The sequence below is a fragment of the Gadus macrocephalus genome, chromosome 6, assembly GCF_031168955.1.
Source record: "Gadus macrocephalus chromosome 6, ASM3116895v1".
Classification (NCBI taxonomy): Eukaryota; Metazoa; Chordata; class Actinopteri; order Gadiformes; family Gadidae; genus Gadus; species Gadus macrocephalus.
The window spans coordinates 10,428,797-10,454,276 of record NC_082387.1 but is presented as its reverse complement, the minus strand read 5'-3'; the positions used below and the strand labels follow the sequence as shown (position 1 = coordinate 10,454,276).

General features: G+C 43.6%; 4 protein-coding genes across 15 annotated transcripts in view; 3 read left to right on the top strand and 1 right to left on the bottom strand.

The window, feature by feature from the left end:
* Positions 1–53: 53 nt before the first annotated feature.
* gkap1 (G kinase anchoring protein 1) lies at positions 54–7,151 on the top strand. Of its 3 annotated transcripts, none has more exons than XM_060054023.1 (12): positions 55–199; positions 588–842; positions 1,142–1,297; positions 2,800–2,883; positions 3,295–3,427; positions 3,778–3,806; positions 3,970–4,125; positions 5,684–5,770; positions 5,914–5,977; positions 6,090–6,160; positions 6,387–6,464; positions 6,701–7,151. In XM_060054023.1, exons 2-12 carry the CDS (start codon positions 609–611, stop codon positions 6,740–6,742), a joined length of 1,134 nt encoding a protein of 377 aa, XP_059910006.1. In that variant the 5' UTR covers positions 55–199; positions 588–608; the 3' UTR covers positions 6,743–7,151. The 3 variants fall into 3 exon arrangements, with proteins under 3 accessions (XP_059910008.1, XP_059910006.1, XP_059910007.1); XM_060054024.1 differs by having other exon boundaries at positions 118–227; XM_060054025.1 differs by lacking the exon at positions 2,800–2,883 and having other exon boundaries at positions 54–199.
* Positions 7,152–7,299: 148 nt separating this feature from the next.
* LOC132459464 (ubiquilin-1-like) lies at positions 7,300–13,349 on the top strand. The gene is made up of 11 exons (XM_060054017.1): positions 7,300–7,632; positions 7,886–8,028; positions 8,128–8,249; positions 9,039–9,295; positions 9,757–9,909; positions 10,093–10,252; positions 10,613–10,734; positions 10,822–10,905; positions 11,136–11,251; positions 11,605–11,755; positions 12,116–13,349. Exons 1-11 carry the CDS (start codon positions 7,507–7,509, stop codon positions 12,125–12,127), a joined length of 1,446 nt encoding a protein of 481 aa, XP_059910000.1. The 5' UTR covers positions 7,300–7,506; the 3' UTR covers positions 12,128–13,349.
* Positions 11,381–16,413, bottom strand: LOC132459475 (probable gluconokinase). 6 transcript variants are annotated; one of them, XM_060054037.1, is made up of 6 exons: positions 16,249–16,413; positions 15,890–15,920; positions 15,728–15,814; positions 14,139–14,182; positions 13,598–13,992; positions 11,381–12,217 (listed from the first exon to the last, which is right to left on the bottom strand). In XM_060054037.1, the coding sequence occupies exons 1-5, from the start codon at positions 16,284–16,286 to the stop codon at positions 13,632–13,634; spliced, it is 561 nt and encodes a 186-aa protein (XP_059910020.1). In that variant the 5' UTR covers positions 16,287–16,413; the 3' UTR covers positions 11,381–12,217; positions 13,598–13,631. The 6 variants fall into 6 exon arrangements, with proteins under 6 accessions (XP_059910020.1, XP_059910019.1, XP_059910022.1 ...); XM_060054036.1 differs by lacking the exon at positions 11,381–12,217 and having other exon boundaries at positions 13,259–13,992; XM_060054039.1 differs by lacking the exon at positions 11,381–12,217 and having other exon boundaries at positions 13,259–13,992; positions 14,139–14,177; positions 16,249–16,353.
* Positions 16,414–17,073: 660 nt separating this feature from the next.
* Positions 17,074–25,480, top strand: part of frmd3 (FERM domain containing 3) — a 43,822-nt gene continuing 35,415 nt past the window's right edge. For 2 of the 5 annotated variants that reach the window (XM_060054012.1, XM_060054011.1), the window contains exon 1: positions 17,074–17,576. In XM_060054012.1, the coding sequence (XP_059909995.1) occupies positions 17,472–17,576 (105 nt within the window). In that variant the 5' untranslated portion in view covers positions 17,074–17,471. The remainder of the gene's footprint in view (positions 17,577–25,480) is intronic. The other 3 variants (XM_060054014.1, XM_060054013.1, XM_060054015.1) reach the window with 3 other exon arrangements.

Here is a 25,480-nt window from a genome sequence, read left to right as displayed (position 1 = left end):
CTCTTTCTCACAGTTTTTTCTGGCTCTGTTTTACTTGTTAAGATCATATCACAGCATTCTGCAACAAAATCGAATAGCAATTTACATACACCGGGACATGGGCATGTTTTTGGTCCACCCGGCTTGCTGTACATACTCCTCCGGCGAGCACTGCTGAACGTGTTAGTTACAAACAGGACACTTTCTTTCACAACTAAAAGTAGGTTTCCACCAACAATTTGTCACGGGTATGACATCCAAAATACTTAACGAGTAGTGCTGCAGTACGTGTTCATTTTAAAACGGTGAACGTGTTTGTGGTTGATTTCATTGAGCCTGTTCTCCACTTGTTTGGTTAGCTTTGTCCGGCTAACGATGTGTTGCTTAGCGGGGCTAAATGTGATGTAATGCTAGCTGCGTTTTTTATGATATCGCATCAATATCGGTGTAAATGAAACCGAAAGACTTTGGCCTTGACGTCAGGTTTATACATCAACCTTATTGTTAACGTTAGAACATACTTGCTTCATTCCAGAACGATTGTACCTCCCGCACGTGTGGTTCGGTGTAGTCGGAGGTTCACACAGTATTTTTGTCTTTGTGAACAGTTTGCTACCTACATTTGATCAATGGCATCGTCTACAATGATCAATGTCCCCACCACCGCGTCCCGGTTCGCCCTGCTGCAAATCGACTCTGATTCGGACTCTGAGGGTAAGAGCACTGGCAAAGCCGGTCGCGACTCGTCTGGGAAGAACAGACCGGGTAAGACCACGGCAGCTGGCAAAACGACTCAGAAAAACGACCAGAAGAAAGATAAGAAGAAGAAAATGAAGGACCAACAAAAGTGTGAAGTGAACGAGGTAAGGACGAGAACAAGCCACGAATAGGTAGGCCTACATTGTAGATGAGCCTTATTACCACAGGTTGCTCACACTGCAGTTTTACTGCCAACCGGTGGTTGATAGAATAAATAAAACTTGATTATGTGATTCATTCGCTGATTCTAACCTATTCATGTGTTCAAAGCTGTACGTATTGGTACCTTAACACTATGCAATGTTAAAAGGATGCTTTCTAGAATAATGTTTACACTAGATTCAGACTGGAGCCGATTTGTCAAGATGTCAAACTTATTTTTATTTATTTTCTCCCATTTTAGTTAAGAAGTCTGGCATTCAAGAAGATCCCTCAAAAACCTTCATCCCAACCACCGACCCTTCAGAGTGTAGCCAATGTTCTTCTGAATCCAGGGTTAGGTGACCAGGGTACTCCACCACCAGAAGGGTGGCAGCAGTGGAGGCAGAGGGATGAGCAGGTAAGAGCAGTGGAAGCCCCTTCACTCACCATGTTGACACATGATATCTGTGTCAGTACAATGCACTATGCACACAGGAACCCTGGTTACTACCGTAACCAGGGTTCTTGACTGCCATTTAAGCACAGAAGGAGGTTTACGGAACCCAGTTTCCCAGATTCTCATCCCATTTAGTAGACGTGACCGCCAAGGGAACTTCTCTTATTTCGCAGATATATCCACATCATATTGTTGACGGTGATCCTAAAGAGTCGGTCTTGATTTGTAGAAATAAAAGTTGTTCTCCTCAAATGTCTCAACTTCCGTAAACCTAACCTGTTGCTATGAAGACGAGATTATACGGGTAAGGTGTCAACAGGATAACCACCACTGTAACCTATAGGGCTGTAGTCAACCAAAGAGGATCATGGTAGGCTAAACATTGATTGGTTGAAATGAAAATGAGCTTTGTCTCTAGATGAACCTAATCTGCCGCAGTGCACCCCACTCTACCGGCTAGCCTAAATATCACCTAAGGGCTGTATGGAGGGAGTCAGTGGGTTCCAGATCCACTCATGGATGACGCTGCAATGTGTCCAAGTTGTCATGTCTGATATGTTAATATTCAAAGCATATCGGGTGCTATGCTTCGAGAATTACTTATGCCTACCATTTTTTAAATGACAACACACTTTTGTGTCGTCCTTCTTAACCAAATGCCTACAACGACTTATTTGACATGGTGTAAAATAGTTGTCAATGTTCACTAAGTAGACTAGCGGTCATCCTTAAGTCGGGCGAGTTATAACACATTAGTTAAATTCGAACACAATACAGCTCATCATTCAACAATAAAATACATTGATCTGCATATTATGCACCCCAGGAATAATGGATTAAGAAGAGTTTTTTTCCTTATGAAACTATCATCAGCGATTGTCCGTCCAATGAGAATTGAGTAACAAATTCCAACCAACCAGAACTTGACAGCCCTAGTAGTAGTAACCTGGTGACCCTGCCTAACCAGATTTCCCCCTGCATGGAATTGTATTGTTTGATTCATCAGGCCTTAAGCCATGTCTTGGATAAATGCAGGCAGGATTCAGTCTGCAGTGCAGTGTGTTGTTATTCTCTGTTGAAAATATAGGCCATCGCTGTCCTCAATATCAAAACCAGGCTTAAGACTAAGTTGGTTTTTGTAATTTAAATCGTGTGCTTTTTGAGTTGGTCATTAAATGTTCCACTTATTGAAACGACTGCTCTCAAGGTGAGAATGAATTTATAGTTTCTTCAGTGATTGGGTGAGCTGAGGTCTACCACAATACTTTAAAATGAGCATAGTGAAAATAACGTGACATTGTGCATAATGTGCCGCTGTTCCCCTGCTACTTTCCTCTCTGAGCCTGGTGGAGAAATCCTGCGTATCACGCATGTTGTAAAAGGACAGATGTATATGCCCTTATATCAAGCTTGAGCTCTTATATGCTTTCTTAATGAGCAGTTGTGTATGTGCTCCTCTTTAGATAACCAGTGAACTTTATGAGGCAGACTTGGAAAAGGCCTTGATTCTGAGCAAACAGGACTTCTTTGAGCAACAAAAACATCAGGTATGTCAGACAGACAAACTAATGACCCACACTATAGGATCACTATAGTGTATAGGCTAATACTTTAGAGCTAAAAACCTTTCTTAATATATGTTAATAAATCGACCAGCCTCTTGAGAATGTATTCATATTGACCATGTATATTGTATACATACTGTATATTGTATATATACTGTATACATACTGTATGTTGCCCCCTAGAGGCCGGTCCTGAAAACCCATTCCATGCACACAATGTCCCACCATGTCCAAGAATGTGTATTTTTGGGGCCTTGAAGAATACATACAAAGTTAGGCAGACGAATAAAAATGTTAAGCTCAGAACTACTTGATAGTTTAGCTGTATTAATCTGCTCACTTAGCCATGTAACTAGGTCAAGTCTGGTCGTTCACACCTTCTCCGTCCAACAGAAAACGACAGACGCATCGTCACCCAAGTCTCGAGGGAAGGAGGGAGGAGGGAAAAAGGAGAAGAAGAAGGGTCAACAAGGGAAAGACAAGAAGACGGTTTCTCTGCAGAACTTCCAAAGTGACGGCGCTGCAGGTGAGGGGATGCTAGGGCCTTCCCAGCCCCACCCCCACCCCCGGCTGGTGGGGGTACCCTTTATTCCCAGAGGGGTCTGTTGCAATCTGGTGCATTTCATAATTGAGCTGATCTTGTTTTGTGGTCAGGGCAGATCAATTCCCTTAACTTTTGACTACCTGCTGCATTTTCTCTGCATCTGCTTTGTTGTAATCATGATAATGTAGTAGTACTAAATACAATTATAATTGTGATCATTTTGCCAGACCCCGTGATTGAGATTAACAGATTATCAATGACATTTTTATTAAATTTGCATTGGCTAAATGTTATTTATATTGAATATTGACACCATTTATTTTGTCTTGCAGATAATCTTGGTAAAAAGCAGGAGAAGGAGGTGAGCAGTTTTCTGGTTATTTGTATATAACCTGATTAATCAACCTGCCAATGAAAAAACGACAGCTTTTCTGTAGGAATTAGGAGCAAATTCTGTCAGTCTCTAGCTTGAGGAACACATTTTGAGGTATTTTCAGAATGTTAAGGTCAACTCATTTAAACAGGGAAGCGGAGCAGCCAATGTCGGGCCAGCGCAAGACGAGCGCTTCTTCAACAAGCTGGAGGACGACGTGAGCAAAATCGTCCAGAGGGAGAAACGTCAAGAACAGTATTCTACCAGCCCGGCCCAAGAGGCCAACAACTCCACGGAACACGAACCGGTGAGCCTGACACTAACGCACACCTTGTCGAGTATCTGATCATTATTCTTCTTAGATGTAGAACAACACATATGCATGCCCACTAGGGATGGGCAAAATTATTCTTTTCCGGGAATCAGTTCTTTCAGTTACGCTCTCTATCACGATTCGTTCGTTTGATTCGTTCGTTAAGTCAGATGGTCTGTAACGTCATTTGGCAGAGAATCGGAAATGATGGAATAAATATTAATCAACATTCATGTAGCCTGTTACTTTCTAATGTTCTGGTGAAATTACCCAGGTTAAGTGTTAATACTAAGAATAATATATAAAGCACATGCATTCCTTTTTTTTCCATAAATATCAGTTATACATATTGGGTTGGAGTAAGAATTAAATTGCGCCTTCCAAGAAGCGCTAATAAGCAGTGAAGCACCATTGTGCTTCACAAAAGAATACTTTATTAAAGCATGCAATTGTAATGTAGAACAAAATAAAAATAAAACATAAAGTGCTTGCATTATATTGAAGCCTACAGCGATCGTTAGTTAACTTGTGTGGTGGTGCTGTCACGTTAAAATTGTACCGGGATCGTGTCAAATGACGTAGGAAGGTTCTTGAACATTCATAAATGCGATTAAACAATTAAATACAATACAAATATAAAGTTAGCAACGCCAATAAATGTTAATGGTAAAATAAGTGTTCTGTCTTGTCACGCTCAATGAAGGAGTGCAATGAACGAGCATGAAAGTTCGCGAATGTTCAAGAACCTTCCTACGTCATTTGACGCGATCGCCCGTTTCCCGGCAACAGACGATCGCGTCGTCTGTTGCTATTCGATTAAACAATTAAATACAATACAAATATAAAGTAAAAACAAGTGTTATCTAGCGATCCGTTATCTGTATTATGTTATTTCGTCTTTTGGAAACATGAGCCGAATGTTTTTTGCAACCTGCCCGGCAACAGAAGATCGCGTCGTCTGTTACCAGGCAGGTTGTCAAGATGTAAACAACAGATGACGTAGGCCGGTACAATTTCCCCCCCCGGTACAATTTGAACGTGACAGTGCCTTATCATTTGTTTACCCATGGGCCATGGCAACGCGATTGCTACCTGCCGTAGAACTCTCATTGGCTGAATCATTTAGAACGTTTTAGACTCAATCAATATAAGGTTGTGGATAGACAAAGCTCTTGTTTGTTTGTATATTTTATTTACGTGACCATATTTTTGTTATATGTTTAAAAATTAAGGAATCAGTTCTCTCTGTTCACCTACGGGATTTGTGTGTGTGTGTGTGTGTGTGTGTGTGTGTGTGTGTGTGTGTGTGTGTGTGTGTGTGTGTGTGTGTGTGTGTGTGTGTGTGTGTGTGTGTGTGTGTGTGTGTGTGTGTGTGTGTGTGTGTGTGTGTGTGTGTGTGTGTGTGTGTGTGTGTGTGTGTGTGTGTGTGTGTTGGCTACAGCGTCAGGGTTGTCACTGTAGCCGAATGATAAACAGTTTTAAATATGAGTCCCTCTAGGAGCCAGTGCGTTATGATTGTTTAATTGCTATGGTACGTGTGCCTTCTCCACAGGACCCCAGAGCGGAACAGCTGATGGACGACCTGGAGAAGAAGGACCAGGAGATCGAGAAACTCAAGACCACCATCTCCCAATGGGAGGTGAGCATCGCAGCACTGAATGTTTCTATTGGCACTTTGATTGAACTCGTTGATCTTTTCAGATTTCCTGTTCAGAATTAAAAAGTATTTTACCCGTCCTATGTTGAAAACTTGATATATCCCTGTTCTCTCCAATTGTGAAGGTTAAATACAAAGAGGTGAAGGCAAGAAACGCACAGTTGCTCAAGATGCTTCAGCAGGGAGAGAGTGAGTTTGAAAATGCGTCGTCACTGCACCCAAAAAGCTCTTGTACGACATGTATAGCAAATGATGGCTCAAAAAAGGAGTCCTATTCAAAGATTTTTTTTTCTTCCCTCAGTGAAAGATAAAGCAGAAATACTCCTCCATGTGGATGAGCTGCTGAATATCAAAGAGGAACTGTCTTCACAGGTGTGTGTATGGAGAAGCATAATGTCATCCGGTTTGCAATCTTAAATTGACTATTACTGGGCCTTTTAGCAGTGGGTAGAGGATATTTGTTCAGCCATTTATGGTTTATTCATATTTTTTTATTTGTTTGGCATTGTATCATAGTGACTCCGGGCCATGTAGTCAATCCTAACTGCTCCAAATGTATGCTGAATAAAATTTGTTTTTTGGTTGTTTGATTCTTCAGGTAACACTATTGCATGCGGCCCTTGAACAAGAGAAGTCTAAAGTGAAAGGACTGCAAACGGATCAACCCAAACATCAGGTATGAATACTTGACGTTGGCATTCTTATCTATCGTTAACATAATCTAAACGGGGTGCAGGGTAGTGTGGAGGCTGGGCTGTTCAACTGTCAGCCGAAAGATAGTGGGTTGATCCTCCGTCCGTCCCCTACCTGTTGGCATATTAGAGTTGACAAACCCCTTCCTGCTCTTCAATGACGTATATCCAAATTCAGTCCCGTCAAATCCTAACGTGTTGTTGTCTTTGTGTTTGGCAGGGGAACAAGAGGGGGAAGAAGGGCTCTGAGTGTGATCTATGAAGAGTCCACCACTGAATGTGTCCCCCGGGACAAATACATGAAGAAGACGCTGCTGACTTTTATTTCTCCTATTTGTTTCGAGAGAAAAAAATGTTTTCCCCCCCTTCCCTCTGGGTTGTTAATTTTATTTCTGTCGTGTCAGCAAACTATGCATGCCACTCTTAGCACATAAATCTGACATTTCATGGCCCACCCATTGGCATCAACAGCGGTTTTTTTATTTAAATCATTTTTTAAACAATGCTCTGTTGAGTTTATGTTAGGTGGTATGTTATCCCGCGCTGCCTTATATCCGTAACATGATGCTAAGGCATCCCCATGACATCTCTGGTTGAAACCCTTGGCTTTATGCCAAATTGTTTATTTTCCTTATCCCACTATGAAGTTAATAAAACTACTTTACAGTGAAGTGGGTGTCTGTGTTCGGGTTAAAGTACTTAATCACAAAATATCAGTTTTTAAGGCCTTCGAGTGGCAACTTAAAACCACAACTCCACGCCTGTAGGAGGACAAGAGAATCTTAATTGTCTAAGCAGGCATGAAATAACGTTTTGTATGAAATAAATTAAGGCAAACGTATATTTAGAAATAATAAATGAAGAAGATACAATAAAAAATCCTACAGAAATTAAGAGGCTGTGGAACTTGCGCAGCCTCTTAAATTTGGCATGAGTCCCTTCCATTCTGTCGAGTCACTGAACAGACGCATCTAATGCTGCGCCCCACGTTCGGCCAAGACGGACTGCATCTGGGAAAGGGCAAGGATGGCTGGCGCGGTGAAGGATGCGGAGGGACCGGCCGCCCTGTTCTCAGACAGCTTTCGGGTGACCCTGAAGACCACTATAGCGATAAATGATTTCGCCGTCGGGGTAAACTGCACCGTAAGCCAGGTAAACGGTGCGTGATCAAACTGAGTTTGTTCAAAGACCGTTAATGTAGGCTTAATCAGTTGATGCGTTTGTCTGTTGATGTTGCTTGAGCTATTAGACTATTAGCATGCCAAGATAACCTACTTTATGACTATTGTATGTTGTGAGGATAATTAAAAGTCTTGGCAGGATCAATCATACTTAGAGTTGCAGCTGTCGTGGACAAGTTAAACTAACTAATAATACGGTGTGGATGGATGCTCCTTGTGTGAAGTTGAAAAGGTGTGTCGCGAAGAGATTGGGGACCACCGAAGAGCAACTCGTGCTCATCCACTCCGGTAACATTCTCCGTGGGTCAGACCTGATAACTGAGCATAAAGGAAACGACGGAACAGTCAACCTCAACATGTTTATCAGGTAGCCTACACACTTTAGGGCTATAGGTCACTCCAGGCTGTCTATAATTGTATTAATCGTTCTGATTGATTGTTCTGATCGACTGCTCTTCCTCCTCAGTCCAGAGCTTGTGTCTACACCAGCTTCCTGGAGTGTGGCTTCCAGAACAGACCACGAAGTAGAGATTGATCACCTTACCCTTGATAACCTGACCCCTTCACCCACCTCTCCTCTCTGTCTTGGTATGATTCTCCAACAAGATTTACTCTTATCACCTCACTTGTTTTGTCTCAAATTGTATTTTTGCATCACTCTTGACTTGCTCTCGCCAATCCATCTCCACCTTCTACAAACCCCCTCACCATCGCTCTGTGACACACTACACTCCCTCCACTCCTTTCCCGTCGATGTAGCTTATATTAGCTTGAGTTAGGTGGATCACTGGTCATCATGAATCTGGAAGCTCCTTTTCCCTTCCCCTTCTGTCTTTCTCTTTTATGTTGTACATTTTAATAACAAATCTAATTGTGGTATTATTCACGCCTTAATGCATTAAACTCAAATTTGACGTATGTAATATACATTTTTCTAATTACTAATTAACCTCCCATCCCATCACCACCCTCCTGCCAGACGAGTCTAATCCTACAATCCACTCACATCCAGTCCCCCATGCTTCGCCCTGCTATACTGTCCTATCCTGCTTTGTATCACAAAGGCGTGAGATGTCTTAAGGCTTAGTTATGTTACCACGTCGACACAACGCAATGGGGTTTACAGAGCCATCACGTCCTTGCCGACCCTCCTTGCTTCCACCTAAATGCAAGGGCCTGACGTGCGCCTCCCAAAAATGTTAACCTTGCGTCGCGGCGACGCAGCAGCAAGGGCTGTGATTGGTCTACGCATTAAAACCCGTCAAGAGGACCAAAACAGGTTCCCGACTGCGTCGAAGCGTCTGCGTCATCATTGCGTTGCGTCGACGTGGAACCAGGACTGAGCCTTTACGCTCTGACCCCCCCCCCCTGCCTCAGTGGAAGAGCTGGGCAGCCTGGGTCCGTTTGTCAGCGCTCCGGGATTCTTCCAGCCTCTCCCGAGACAGATGGAGCGACAGCTGCTCTCCGACCCGGAGCTGATGAGCAGTCTCCTGGGTAGCCCCGTGGTGCAGAGCGCCCTCTCCAGCCCCCAGCTCACCAAACGGCTCCTCCTGTCCAACCCTCTAATCCTGCAGCTCCTCCAGACCAGCCCAGAGGTGGCCGACATGATGGATGACCCGGATGTCATCGCACAGGTAGGCCGGCTAAAGGGTTCAGAAGTCAGGGGTCACGAATGGTTGAGGCCAGGCACATGTGTTTGGTTGGCTGGATGAAAGTGGTACTAATGGCTGTCGGGGGTCCATGGGTCTAAAGTCAATCGATTTCGAATGTCTGTGTGTGTTTGTACAACAACTCATTCACTTGAGATTAAATAAAATCCTGTTGAGATCCTGTTATTTTTGTTTGGTTAAAGTTACTTTCATACAAAGGTCTATTAATGGTCTATAAATAGACCACTCTGAATCGTCTATTTATAGATGGGTAACACGTTTGGCAAACTGGCTTTCTGCTAGGTGTGGAAGTATGCGCATGTAGTGGAATTAAGATACTTTGGTTGTACGTTGTTTACATTGAACTACAGTAGGAAGCCCTGTCAAATGTATCGATCCTGTTCTCGTGTTTGTATGTGAAGTGATGAAACTATGTCGTTCCCCAGATGATGGAGCTCACTCACAACCCAAACATCATACAGGAAGTGATGAGGAACAAGAACTGTGGCCTAACAAACCGCGAACCAGCCCCTGCCGACTCACTTCAGCGGACTAAAATGAACTCACAGGAGCGATCCCTCAGCCCTCTGCGTGTAAAGGTGCTCACACACCCACAGACAGACAGACACACAGACACACAGACACACATTGATTTCAGGATTGACAATGTCCTTCAATGCCAGTCATGTCAAGGTGAAGCTGTTATATTTAGAGTGGCCTTCATGCTCGGACTCCCTCTCATAGTCCCTGGGCTCTGCTGTTCTCCTCTTGCTCTTATTCAGACCAGAGGAGACCCTCTAGTGACCTCATCGTCGGGGGAATCCCAGCCAATCAGAGATGAGGGACTGCCACTGCCCTTGTACAGGCATTCAACAGAGCCCCTCACCAACATGGCGGACACACCCACTGTAAATCCTGCCTCGAAGGACCCCTTTTCTGGAGGCAAGGATATATCATTAGAATTCAACAACACAAAATGTAACTATGTTTCAACTTGGTCCCCTTAAAGAGGATTAAGGGGATTTCTGTTGCACTTTCCATGTTTTCTTCATCTATTAATTCATGTTTTTTTGTTTAAAGGTAAATACTACGATCACTGTTTAGCCATTTAGCAGAGGCTTATATCCATAGTCACCTACAGTGAATTCAGATGTATGTCATGAATGAGCACGTAAGTGGTAGCTAGGCATCACAAGGATGCCGACAGGTAGCTGAAGACATTGTCTTTTTAACCGGGAGCCTTTCTGCTAGGCGGTAGACAAACCATAACCACTACCACACTACCACCCCCTCTGTGTGCAGGCATGCAGTCTCTCCTGGAGCATATCTGTGCCTGTCCAGGTCTGATGGAGAGCTTGCTCTCAGGGCCCTATGTCAACAGCATACTGGACACCCTCTCTCAGAACCAGGACTTGGCCGCACAGGTGGAGTATACCTGCATGAATCTCTTAATCCATCCGAGCGCACACACAAACACACAGTAATAAGGTCTAGTATACATGCTGTTTCAGATGCTGTTGAGCCACCCGCTGTTCTCAGGGAATCCTCAGCTGCAGCAGCAAATCAGAGAACAGCTTCCAATGTTCCTGCAACAGGTGACCACTCATGGAGGAGTCATTCTCATATAGTAATTGTCTGAAAAGGATTAACATGATTGGAAATGTAATTGTATATGATTGAACACATTTCTGACATGCCTTCTTCTGATATACTTTGAATAGTATATTTGACTGTGAAGTTGTCCTGAGATGTTATTAGCCATTACAAACAATGGAACCATGCTGGGGTAAGGGAATCTCTGCGCTGTGATTGGTGAACCATTTAGATGCAGAGTCCAGAGCTGCTGGCGGCCATGTTGAACCCTAGGGCGATGGAGGCTCTGCTTCAGATCCAACACGGCCTACAGACCCTCGTCTCAGAAGCCCCGGCTCTGGTACCCAGGTGAAAGAGCAAACAGCTGTCAGCAGAGACTATAACTCAGACCTTAAATCAATGCCATGTTTAAATCGACCCTCAAAGGATATGCACTTACTTTAACAGTCAAAGGATTACTGGTAATTATTAATGAGCTAGTTGTTCAGCCTCTTTAATGTGATCAATACGTTTGAATAGCTGTTTTGTCAAGTAGATATGTATATCAACATCCACCACTTTCACTCAATCATGCGCAAGGATGGATTACCACCCCGAGAGGTGGAAAAAAAACCTTTAATTTGATTCAAGTGCTGCTTTGTACTTTTCCAACTACGCATGGGGAGGTGGAGTCATTGTGTTGGTGGATGTCTTTCCCATAGTGCTGATCTGGAAAGCATTGGCGTTAATCCTGCTGACTCCTACATAGACAGCCCGCCAGCAAATGCACCCCAGGGGGCCATGGTGACAGAGCAGCAGCAGATGCAGTTTGTACAGCAGATGCTGCAGATGTTGGCCAACACCAGTCAACAGGTTGGCCTCGGCTCCTTGTGCACACTTTCTGTTGTACCTTATATTCTGTACTTTATCCTGGTATTCTATTTGTATTGTACTTTATAACCAAAATATTATAGTTATATTGTATTTGAATTCTATTTTATGCTTTATTGCATCGTTTTGTTTTTTTTACCTTTTTTGGCAGTTTATTACACAATAATTTACTTTTGAAGAATTTGGTTTGATGGATACATTTATTGATGCCTTTTGATAGTCTTGAATTGGAGATGAATCAAGACCATTCAAGGATTTTGATGACATTCTTGGTCCACATACAGACACATACTTACAATGTGTGTGTATCCCCCCCCCCTGATCTAAATATGTTCTGTGCAGAGTCCAGAGTGAAGACATCCAGTAGAGAAGTTGGAGCTACCCAGTGTTCTCAGCTTCAGGGATCTGAGGCCCAACAGACAACTTCAGGTTCAACGTTCAGTCCTGATGGATACACACACACACACACACACACACACACACACACACACACACACACACACACACACACACACACACACACACACACACACACACACACACACACACACGTAATAAAGTGTTATCTTATCTAAGTGATATCTTACAGATATCAATGTATTACAGGACATATAACTGGTTGCATATGAGGATGAATATGTATTCATTGTCTGAGGCCCAATGTAATGTTTTGCTGCCATTCGTGTAAGGGAATTTCAATTATTTACCTCTGTGCACTATGAACTTAACTAAACTCATACAATGACACGCTTAATAGCAAAGTTTTCACTTGACAGAAAACCCAACATCAAGTTAGACATCCTTGATATCAGAGATAGGACTCCTCACATTATAAGGGTAATTACCTCACACCACTAAAAGTATAGTTAATGGTTACATGGGACAAATTTAACTTGTTTCCTAATAATCCGTTAAATTATGTGGTTTGTAGTATTTCTGTTTAAACACCAGAGGGCAGCTTTGCCCAGGTTCTTGAATGCCAGTAACCAATTCACGACCCACTGCTTTATTTAAGCAGAAAATACGTTTGATATTTGTCACTCAGTTTACAACCAAGTGATTTGGTTTGATAATTCTACATTAATAACTAAAACTGCTGAGCAGGCATAACAAACCCATAGACTAGAATAAGACAATAGTACAATTTAATGGCATGTTTTTTTTCTTTCTTTGATCATTCTTTTCTCTTTTTGATGTGTTTAAATCATGACGAAATCTGTGATCAGGTGTGTAAAAATGTAACGAATAACAGAAATAAGCCCAAATAACGAATTGTGTGTGTGTTTTCAGATGGTTTGAATGTGGGATATGAGAACAGCCTCAAGGTTTTGTCAGGATTAGAGGCTCCTGAAATATCTGGGTTGCGGGTTCGAAGATGATCTCATGGGACAAAAGCAGCTGTAGCATGCATAATACAGGGACCCCCTCGCTATGTGGGGTTTGGGGTTCAATGTCTCATGAAGGGCATCTGACCATGTTGGGGACACACACACACACACACACACACACACACACACACACACACACACACACACACACACACACACACACACACACACACACACACACACACACACACACACACACACACACACACACACACACACAGCTTGTCCAATTACCTCAGTTGCATGATCTCGTGATTTTTACAAATGGAAAGGATGTGAAAATTCAAGTAAGTCAGTATAATTTTTCGAAAACAAATGCATTAATAATTGACTCAAGTATTCACTTGCCCTCCGGCACACTGCTGAGGTCAGGACGCAAGGAGGGAAAACCCATGTGTCACGCTAGTTCTCCAAGCAGTTCCCAGTGAACACTCACTGAGCGATTATGGTCTGCTCCCTTGGTAACCCCTTCAAGGGGGAGCCCTGAGGCCGAGGAGATTCACAACCTCTGTGACGATGTCCCCGATGTCCTTTCTTATGTCCACGGTCAACGCCCTCTCCTCAGCTCCTGGTGGCTCCAGAGCAGAGAGCTGGGACTGCAGCATGTCCGCCCGCATGTAATGTCCACTTCTGGCCACCATCCTCTGGTGGATGAGCTCATAGTCGCCATTCAGGAAGAGGAAGTAAACCCCGGGCAGGGACGGAGGCAGGGCTTCTCGCTCCGCACAGGAAGAGGAAGTGAGTGCTTGGCTGCCGTGGAGAAGGATCTGCCTGTAGAGTCTCTTCAGGGCTGAGCAAACCACGATGGCATCAGAGGACGATCGCCGTGCTCTACAGAGGGGGGGGGAAATATGTTCACATCCAAACGGATCTGAATCACACTTACAATGTTCACTGTTACTCTGACAGTGGGGACAGGTTAAGGGAGGGAGGGTTGCGTGCGATGGGGAGAGTTTGGCAAGATCGTTTTTTCTTACTTGACAGTGGCTTGGTGGAGCTTATGGAGCCACGGGAATCTGTCCTGGGAGAATTTGGTGACAGAAGGACCACACATGAACGATAACATTACGACTCTGGCATAAACATTTGATTTATGCCAAAGAGCAGGGGGTAGAATTATTGTATTGTTGGTCTTCGTGAACTCTTACGATGAGGTTTAGCCCTGGACAAAATGTTCGGGACTCACTTGAGTGTCTGTACGTACAACTGATACCAACCTTTGGTAAACTGAGCCATGGGGAACAGAAAGCTTACCTTAGAAGATAACACAGAGGGATACATTTTGTACAGCCTAAGCAAAAACAATGCAAACAGCAGCTATCTGCCTTGGCAAGGAGAGAGTACAACATTATTTTGCGATTTGACAAGGAGCAAATAGCCGCTATGAATAAATATGGCTATAAAATGAGCTTGACATTAAATATACAGTGGATGGGTTTAGAGCGCTTGTGTATTACCTACGCTAAGATAGGTGGTCTGGTGGCATTAGCTTGGTTAGCATGTTTTGAAAAATATTGCGGGCATAAACGTATGCGTATAAGAGAAGTATACTCAGCAATAATAAAAAAAATAGCTGACAACACTCCTTTCAGCAGTGTTAATGCATAACTCGGGGTGAACTTAGTGATCCTTGAGCCTGAGCAGGTAATATAACTCCCTGCTTTGGCACATATTGGGCCTAATGTCGCTAATGGACAATGACCTTCCTAAACCAAGGTCCCCACCAAGAACCAATGATAGAAAATTAAACATCAGACATGGAGGTCAAGAAACAGGCTTATTTAAACTACTATCGAACATGAAATCCAACTTGACACGCAGACTCTGTCAAATTCGCGATAAGGTTGAATTTTTAGTATGAGACAAAAAGGCTTTATTAAACAAAAACCTGCAAGTTTCCAACACTTCTGTCAATGGCTGCCATTCAATTTTCTGCCATAAAATAAAACTCAAATGTACTCCTGGGTGCTCTTGTCGTGGTAATAATTATTTTGAAAGGCAATTAAAATTATTATTTTGGATTACGGATTGTCCCCACGCCTGTTCGTACCTGCCAGATGGCATCGCAATATATGTTGGCAAACGATAGCTTTGGTTATGTCATTACTAAAAACACCTTTTACGGCCAGCTGTCATCCTCCGCTCAGAAGGTATTGTGTTTCCATGTGATATTACATTAATGGCATGAATAACACATTCTGAATGATCATATCAGAAAAAGCACCTCACCTGAAGTAACACGTCAACATGAGCGTTCTGCTCTATGTGTAGAAACGAAAACATTGTTCATTTGAAGGGCTGACACTTGAACCCCTTTGAGACTGCAACTATTCATCAATGGACTTCGTCAGCCCAGATAGAACAGTTTTTGGCTGCGATCTTGCTTAAGGGACATCAGGTTTATGAAGCCATAGGCACTGTGACACACACTCAGGTTGCTGAGGAAGCCATTGAGTGGGGAGAGCAGACAGCGGGGCCCTTGAGACAACTGCAAGCCTGGTGCTGTCTATGCCTGTATAGACATACCTGCTCTGTGAGCATCTGACCTGGTCTGTGAGTAGCTCACCTGGTCTGTGAGAGCCTCCCCGCGAGCCATCTTGTCGATGTTCTCTGGAGGGTGGAAGTCGTCTCCTTCATACAGCGGCCAGCCCAGCTGTAAACATAGACATTCACAGACCAGCTGTGACTAAGGGGAAACAGCAACAGGAGTGTTGAAGGAAAATCTCACCTTTTCTGAGAGTAAGGTTCCTAGTGTGGATCTAGAAGAGAATAGGCAAAACAGATGTGCTTATTATTTTCCCATTCATTACATAACGATAATTATGCGTATATATAACGATATAGTCATGCAATATGTTTTTTCCTGTTTTATAATTTGGCACTTGAGGTCAACATGTGCCTTACGTAACATGTAAATCACAATATCATCGTAATTAATAGAATGGGCTTACATCATTTTGTTATCACGTGGTCACTACTACAGGTGGCCTCATTTGCTCAGGTGAACATCTTAACTCTAAATAATGGCTGCAATCACACTACGGAACCTTGTTTACTATACGCCGATGATGTATACCGTACACATACTTGCCGCAGCCTGACACCCCCATGATAATGACGATCATAATGCCCTGGGAGCGTTATAGCCAGTATACTCGACTCCCCGTTACAACGAACACCTCGAAACTCTGGAGAACAGCAGCGAACGACTCCGAAGCTGGAGTAATTTTGCTTGGGAAGCTTTTACAACCAAGGGTTCGAACGTACAGTGGGCCGAACCGGTATCCGTTACCAACCAATTGACTAACACTCACTTTACAGTTCGCATCAGTGATTGGTCGAGAACTGAGCCAGGAAACACGCGTTGTACGTTCGCTCGATGTAGTCAACTTCCGCAGAGGGACCAATGACGCAAAACGCGCATATATGCCCATCATTTAAAATGACAGGGTCGTCCGAGACAAAGCTTACCACAAATAATAATAACCCATTGACGGTTAACATGCGACATCATTGGTCATTAAAATACTAACAGTGTTTTAATGAGAAATAAAATAATAATTACAATGATACGAGAGACAAACTTTCTTAATAATTTTTATTTCGCTTATTATTTAAACAGTGAACGAACACTTTATCAAACTGGAGTGGATATTTACATTTTCCTATGTGAGCTTACCCTACCACACTCTTGAATTCTTACTTAATGTTCAGCCAAATAAGTGTTAGTGTATTTGGCTTAATGGCTATTCAAATGCTGAATCGAATTGGTTGATGATATGTAGGCCTACATTAAATCCGTGAAATGAAATGTATATGATACAGATGATACGTGGGCAGGTGCTCAGTTCAATTGAAGAAGAGGCATGTGAGAAAAGCGCAGCGCACTGTACACAAACTACGCGTCAGAGGGGAACGAGGGAGGGGTGAAGGAGGGAGCATAAGATCGAGGGGAATTGGAAACCCTGTTCCCACTTCAATTAGGACCAGGCAGAACGGTGAGCAGACAGTAGTCGGATTCACGCTTCTGCCCTCCACTCGTTTACACCCAGCAACCACCTCATCCCATCCCTTATTCTCTCTGTATGTCCATCCCTAGGCAGCGATACACACACACACACACACACACACACACACACACACACACACACACACACACACACACACACACACACACACACACACACACACACACACACACACACACACACACACACACACACACACAGGCGGTGATCAAAGCCACCGAATCCAAGGCATGTGCGACAGTGTCCGTTGAGATGAAGAGCTGAGTTCAAAACGACAGAAGAATGAAAATGCTCCGGTTTCGCAGCCCAAGCATCCGCTCGTTGGACCAGGAAACCCTCTGCACGATTCGGTTACTGGACGACTCTGAGATCTCATGCAGCATCCAGGTAGGCTTTCGTGTTGTCTCCAAGCCAGCGTGTGCGGTGCATGCCTCCCTCTTCCACAGCCCTCTTGCACACCGCATGTTGCCGTGCCAAATTTGAACGATAATATTTTTACGCAAGAAACTGATTATTTTTCTGGCATTCGAACAATAAGCGGATAAAAAAACAACACCGATTTATTCATTGGATTTTTAACAAATGCTTCCTTCTTTATTGCCATGTTTTATCGTTTCATTTCGTCTCATCAGCGACGATAAATTCGGTGGCACCATAACACCGGCACTACATAACGCTGTGATTTACTGATTCACACCTCAGGGAATGCGTGTTCAGCTAAGGCTATCCTATGCATTTTCGGATGCCCCTCAATCACTGTCACTGTTGTGTTTTATCTTACTCTGGGATGAAAAATTCGTTATAAGACGTTTCAAGCAGCGTGGACCAAAATAGCAGAACTTAAAGAGCGAACTTTTGTGTATCACACCTGGTTGTTCTGATGCTTTTAACCTTCTCCTCTTTAGTAAAGCTAGTTTTGTGTGTGTGTGTGTGTGTGTGTGTCTGTCTGTCTGTCTGTCTGTCTGTCTGTCTGTCTGTCTGTCTGTCTGTCTGTCTGTCTGTCTGTCTGTCTGTCTGTCTGTCTGTCTGTCTGTCTGTCTGTCTGTCTGTCTGTCTGTCTGTCTGTCTGTCTGTCTGTCTGTGTGTGTGTGTGTGTGTGTGTGTGTGTGTGTGTGTGTGTGTGTGTGTGTGTGTGTGTGTGTGTGTGTGTGTGTGTGTGTGAAATCACACCAACATACTGTATACAGATATAACTAACAGTGTATATCTGTGTGACGTGTCTATATTGCTTCGTGTGTGTGTGTGTGTGTGTGTGTGTGTGTGTGTGTGTGTGTGGGTGTGTGGGTGGGTGGGTGGGTGGGTGGGTGGGTGGGTGGGTGGGTGGGTGGGTGGTTGACCCCAGTCTATACATTAAATGCTTATGCTCAACAAGCATAGAACAATACCAATAAGCCTGCTTATAACCATGACTAACAACATGACGATCTGCAGGGGAACTTAATCCCTCAATTGTGGGCTCCTTTGTGACTGTTTCCTGTATGAATTTGATGCAATAGATGCATAGAAGTTTGGCTCTAAATGATCCCAGTCTTACCTCGCAATTATCTTATACTTTTTAAGAGTTTGATCATTTCATGGATTCAAGGATTGCAGATGAGAAGTCCTTGTATTGCAATTTATTTTTTATTTATTCAAGTTTTCCTTAATACTGTTTCACAAAACAGCATAACATTTTAACCTTTGGTTATGTAAATTGTCTTTAAAACCGCTCTTTCCCGACTTCACTCTCCTCCATTACTACTAGTGCCACAAGGATGCTGCATGCTCCTCACTTTCAAAGACATAAACTCTGTTTACAGATTACTACCTACAGTTCAAAAGTGTCAGAAGTCTATTGGTTCGTACTGGGTCTCAGGGCTGACCCTTTAAAGGCCAGACTGGCTTAGTCACATCACTATGTCTGTAGCTATACCAGGCCTGCGTCTTCCTTCACATGCTCCCCATCAATGATTTACACAACAAGGCTGAAAGCAAGAGAAATAGAGAGGGAGAAAGAGAGAGAGAGAGAGAGAGAGAGAGAGAGAGAGAGAGAGAGAGAGAGAGAGAGAGAGAGAGAAAAGTACTTGTTTTTCATGTCTTAGTGTTCGTATACATGTATGTGTGTGTGTGTGTGTGTGTGTGTGTGATCGTTTCTTCAGCACTCAACTGCTTGTCTGGTGAAAAATACTAGTGTGTATTTGTTTGTGTGTTTGTGTTTATGTGTGGTTTACATCTGCATGAACCATAAAGCATGAGATTTTCCACTAGTGTGATGTGTAGGCGTGACTGTGTGTGTGTGTGTGTGTGTGTGTGTGTCTGTGTGTGCTTGTGTCTTTGTGTATGTGTGTGTGGGTGTTACCATGTATGTGTCTGAGTATCTGTATGCGTGTGTGTTTGTGTATATGTATATGTGTGTGTGTGTGTGTGGGAGTTTCAATGTATGTGTCTGTGTATTTACGTCCCCATGCTAAAGCAAAAATACATTAATGGTTCTGGCTGACTGCGTTCTCCCTCGCTTTCTCTAATGGCTGTTGCGTTGCGACCGCGCTGCCGCTTCCTACATATTTCATGACATCCTGTGCTCCCGATGTTACGTCTTGTTCTGCCACACAACCCCCGAATTCCTCTGTTAAGAGCACCACCGTGTTTTTCCATTTCGGACCGCCTCTCTGCCCATCTCCCCTGTCTCTCTCCCTCACTCTACGTCTCTGTTCCGCTCACACTCATATTCCTGATATTTGAATGTGTGAATGTAGGTCAACATCAATAACAGTGATACAGTCGTTGAGACGATGCCTAGCGCGTCGCAGTTAATTAGTTGTATTTTAGTTCATGTCTCGGTTTCTCCGTTATGGACTTGGGAGGTTTCAAAGTGGAGTCTGATGTGTCTTCTCTGGGACCCTGGGAGTTCGTAGAGCTCAAGTTACTCCGTTGAAGTTGTCATGCCCGAATGTGTGCGGCTCAATGCACTGCATTATACATGATTATACATGTATTTTCCCTTTTTGTGTTTGGTGCCGAGGTTATGCTGGGTAAATTTAAAACTGTAGAAAGACTTTCTACAGTCTTCAGATAATTGTTTTCTATTCAAATGTATAGTTTTCCCATACGTAAACACAGGCTCTGCTTGTAATGGTTTCATGGTTTCGTAGAATGCATGAGGAATGTGAGTGTGTGCATGTTAGAAGCAAATGTTTTCGAATGAATCTTCGACAAAGATAAATGGACTAGCTTTCAACTGATAAATTGTTCTAAAATCATTTGGAATCAATTTACGATCAATGACGATGTGTTATTTACCTATTTTATTTGTCTTTTCACATGTGTGTCGCATATGTGTTTATGTGTTTGTTGTGTGTGCATCCAAATGCGTGTCTGTGGATCTGTGAATGTGTGTGCGTCTGTGTGTGGAAGCCTGGGGCTGATTTGTCCAGCCTGTGGCTCGCTGTTCTGGCACAGTGCAAAAGTCCAAACATGCTGCAGGAGGAGACATGGAGATCAATGCCGAGTTCACAGTCACCTCCCCAACCTCCCCTACCTCCCCCAACCTTTCTAACATCATCCTCTCCCCTCGGCCAATCACCCCCTCGCTCCTCTTCACACTGCTGTTCACGTTACTGTCATCACTTCTGAACTCTATCATTTATGTCATTCATCAATACTAATGATCTCATCTCATTCCCTTACTATTACGAGAGCTCTCTCTCTAACTCGTTCTCTCTCTCTCTCTCTCTCTCTCTCTCTCTCTCTCTCTCTCTCTCTCTCTCTCTCTCTCTCTCTCTCTCTCTCTCTCTCTCTCTCTCTCTCTCTCTCTCTCTCTCTCTCTTTTTTTTTCTCTCTGTTCCTTTCTCTGTCCTCTCTTGCCCACTTGCCCTCCTTCATCTCCCTGACGGGTCATGTATAATTGAGGAAAGATCACTGTCCTTCATGAAGCTCACTTCACTGAACTGCCACCGATGCCATCGTGTGTGTGTGTGTGTGTGTGTGTGTGTGTGTGTGTGTGTGTGTGTGTGTGTGTGTGTGTGTGTGTGTGTGTGTGTGTGTGTGTGTGTGTGTGTGTGTGTGTGTGTGTGTGTGTGTGTGTGTGTGTTTAAATGTGTATCTCTTTCTCTATAAAAGATTTAATGGAACCTACCGGGCTGAAGATTTTCAATTACAGACACTAATTCACCGTCCCTGTCAGAACACTTTATGCTTCTATGCAACAGATCTGCAATCATGGCTGGAAATAGCCTGGGAATATGTATAACAGAGACAAGAAAGGTCTTCTGAGGATGTAGTTGTTATGTTTCAGTTATGTCATTGCGTAAAAGTCACCTTAATGATATAACTATTTATGACGCCATATATATTTCCAAACAGTCTATTTCAAGATGCGGTTGGAACTGAATATGGTGAGCATATTCTCAAGGTAGCCCTTAAAGAGGTCCGAAATCCTCCCGAAACACAAGGCACACACACACACACACCCAAACACTACACTGATGTACACTGATTGCGATTGAGTGGATAAACTGTGTGACTGTAGGATTTACGAAACCCTGTTCATTTACGTAGGGCTTAACGCAGGATCATACTCAAGGTTCTCAAGGGCACTCCTCTGACCTTTAAGCCCCTTCCCAAGAGAGATTTGTGTGTGTGTGTGTGTGTGTGTGTGTGTGTGTGTGTGTGTGTGTGTGTGTGTGTGTGTGTGTGTGTGTGTGTGTGTGTGTGTGTGTGTGTGTGTGTGTGTGTGTGTGTGTGTGTGAGAGAGAGAGAGAGAGAATGTTTGTATTACACAATGACGAGTGTGTGTAATTACTGCTGAGATATTACTGTTTTTTTTAGACTGTGTTTTTGTTATTAATAGCAGCACTATTTATATTCTTGATCAGTTCGCTGTCGTCCCTTTAATGCCTCTCGAGCCCTGACTCTACAACTGAGGAGCTAGAGAGGGTAGCGACAGGAAGGGCGAGAGATGGAGGGGGAGAGTGGAGGGGAAGACGTGTGGCTACTGAATCAATATTGGTTTACTGTTAAGGCCACTTCCACACCCCATTTCTATATTATTGGCCTTCGGTCATGTCGTCCACGTCCGCACTTAAACTGCCTTTTCAAAGAGGCTATCCCAGGTGGATGAATTTGTAAGTGCTGGTCTCACTTTGTAGTGAAGCAAGGTAGATAGCATGAAAACTGAGGGTTTCGAAGGCGCTGATGTACAACGCGACGTGAGTGTTATCGGCTCCTACCCCCCCCCCCCCCCCCCCATACACACACACATATAAACACAAAGCTGAAATTGTCAAACTCATCACATTAAATTACATGAATATTAGTATTTTTTGCCGTTAACCTCATAGCTGTTTACCTCTCTTTTTTCTCTCCACTTTAACTTTTTCTAATTTTACTCTTTAATTTTCTTTTTCATCCCTCTCTCTGCGGGCTTTCTAGTAATCTTCTCTCCTACCCCATTGTCTCTCTCTCTCTCTCTCTCTCTCTCTCTCTCTCTCTCTCTCTCTCTCTCTCTCTCTCTCTCTCTCTCTCTCTCTCTCTCTCTCTCTCTCTCTGTCTTCTCTCTGTCTTCTCTCTCTCTCTCTCTCTCTCTCTCTCTCTCTTCTCTCTCTCTCTCTCATGAATTGTTTTTTTTTTCTTGTCGGGAAAAGATAAGACGACTGCCATGACATGCCTATGCAAGCAAACACACACACGCAGACTCGCAAGCCCACTCCCACACACACACTCAAACACCCCCACGCCCCCACGCGCCCACACCCCCACACCCCCACACCCCACGCGCCCCACGCCCCCACGCGCCCCACACGCCCCACAAGCCCCACACCGCCATTATTGAACCATCTTAAGAAACGGCCTCCTCTGTGACTTTTTCTTAAGGCTACTATATCTGGTTGCATGGATGTTTATGTGTGTGTGTGTGTGTGTGTGTGTGTGTGTGTGTGTGTGTGTGTGTGTGTGTGTGTGTGTGTGTGTGTGTGTGTGTGTGTGTGTGTGTGTGTTAGTGTGGGTGTGGGTGTGTGTGCGCGTGTGTGTTAGGGACAGGGCACAGGGGGATATAAAGCATGATCAATGGGTACTTTAAAATAAGTAGGTTCAGCACCATGCATGATGATTTACGACGCTACGTCCACGTTTATTAGAGTGTGTGTCCGTGCATGAACGTATGTCATGAGTGGTGTGCATACATGTAGTGTATGTGTGTGTGTGCGTGCGTGTGTATCTCTGTGTGTGTTTCTGTGTGTGTGTGTGTGTGTGTGTGTGTGTGTGTGTGTGTGTGTGTGTGTGTGTGTGTGTGTGTGTGTGTGTGTGTGTGTGTGTGTGTGTGTGTGTGTGTGTGTGTGTGTGTGTGTGTCTGTGTGCCTGCGTTTGCCCCCACTGTCCTTCTACAATGGTTAGACCAGGACGCCCTAACATGCGAGACGGTGATACTCTAATAGGTTCATCTGCTCCCACGACGGAACAAGGTCAACACTGTGCATTTCACGCATATTAAACGTGATCAGTGTAATGACTTCTTAGGATTATACACCGTCCCAATGCACAAGACGAGAAATAAATCTGCAATGATAAGGCAAAGTAAATACAAATAAGAATAAGAATTTCGATTTTTTATTTTATACCAAAGACTACAAACACTTTCAACTCATTTCAAAGGTTTTTATAACCTAAATGTATTGTCATTGATTTAGAAAAAGGGGCGGGACCTCTCAGCTCAGTTATTATAACTCATGCTAGGATCATTTCCTCCCACACACCTCAAGATCACCTCATTGATCTGTCCGTGCTGCATCCGGGCAGAGCCTGGTTCAATGCCTCTGTGGGTGGGGGGGATTTGGGTGGTCAACACAAAGCTGGCGCTCTGATGTTAAGCAAACACAAAGACATTTGGCAAGAGGGTGCTGGGTTGAAATCAATGGTATACAGTCTGTGGTTCAGCCCTACTTCCTCTTTTTTCTTTTTCTGTGTGGAGGGAGCATGCCCACACGTTCTGTGAAGGTAGCATGTTTAGCTTCTGTCCTCTGAAGAGATGCATTTGAAGGTAATTACCTGCTGGAAAAGACAGGGTAGCATGGGAGGCTCAGCGACCCGGCCCAGGGCAAACAAAGGTTGACTCCCAAATTGCATAAAATTATAGAGAACACCGGCAAACAATCTGCCCATTGATTCTCTTTCTCACACCTCCTGTCCCTAAAGAATGCATTTACACAAATACATTTATGGATTACTGTGGCAATAATCTTAACAGCTCTAGTGGCGAATGGGGACATATCATACATAAGACTTGCCCCCTGCGGTCTCGTTCTTCCTCGACTCTTCCCCTCTTTCTTTCATCTGCCCTTCTTTTTCTAATCCGGTCTCTGTGTCCTCCGGTTCCCCTGTGCTGCCGTATAAGCGTGTTGGTTCCCTCATCAGGGACTCTGAAGAATGAAACACTCTTTCGTCCCGCCGTATTTTGCACCCGTCCAATTAGAAACGTCGTGTCATGAAGTGAATTGCATTATCAAAGATAAGAGCCAGTTATAATGGAGCCTGCCTGCATGTTAATTAAAGCACACGCCATGGTTATGTGGGCCAGTGAACCCAGGGTCCTAGTGCCCTCTCTCGTCCTAATGGGTGCTGAAAGTTGGGACCGTGGCTTGCTGAGTCATTACAACATGTGCCTTTTGTGTTTGGAAATATTGGCAGAAACTGTTCGTACTCAGTTTGCACATTCGTACTTGAATCAGATTAGACTTTAGAATTACAATGTAATTTTGACATTCTAATTTAACAGTTTGTGGGGTCCTTTTCCTGACAATGTTTGGCTTTTTTTTTGCAGCTTCTTTAAAAAATATATATCTTTTGATATTTGATGTCTGTCTTGAATAATTGATGCATTATGAGATGCTACATACGTCTTTATTTAAATGTTGAAGAACAATGTTGCAAGGGGAACAGCACTGAGCTAAATACGCATACAACTGTTATGTTATTGTGTTTCTTCAGGATATCGGTTATTGGGAAAGTTCTCATAAAATGGAGATTTTATATGTCAACAGATTGAAAACACATCAAAGCATGAACTTTGAGTCATGTCCTTTGAGGTACGGATTATGTTTAATACAGCGCACAAGAAGTGTGTCTATGTGCGTGTGTTCATGCGGAGTAAGTAGAAAGTAGAGCACTTTGCCAACGTTAACAGAGATCATGTAGAGACAAAAGACATCGTGGCCAGGTTAAATTTTAATGTCCGGCCCTCTGATAAATAAAACATGTATGTAGCTCTTGTTGGACAAGACATAGACGCTGCGTTCTTCTGTCCCGTCCTCTTGTCTCTT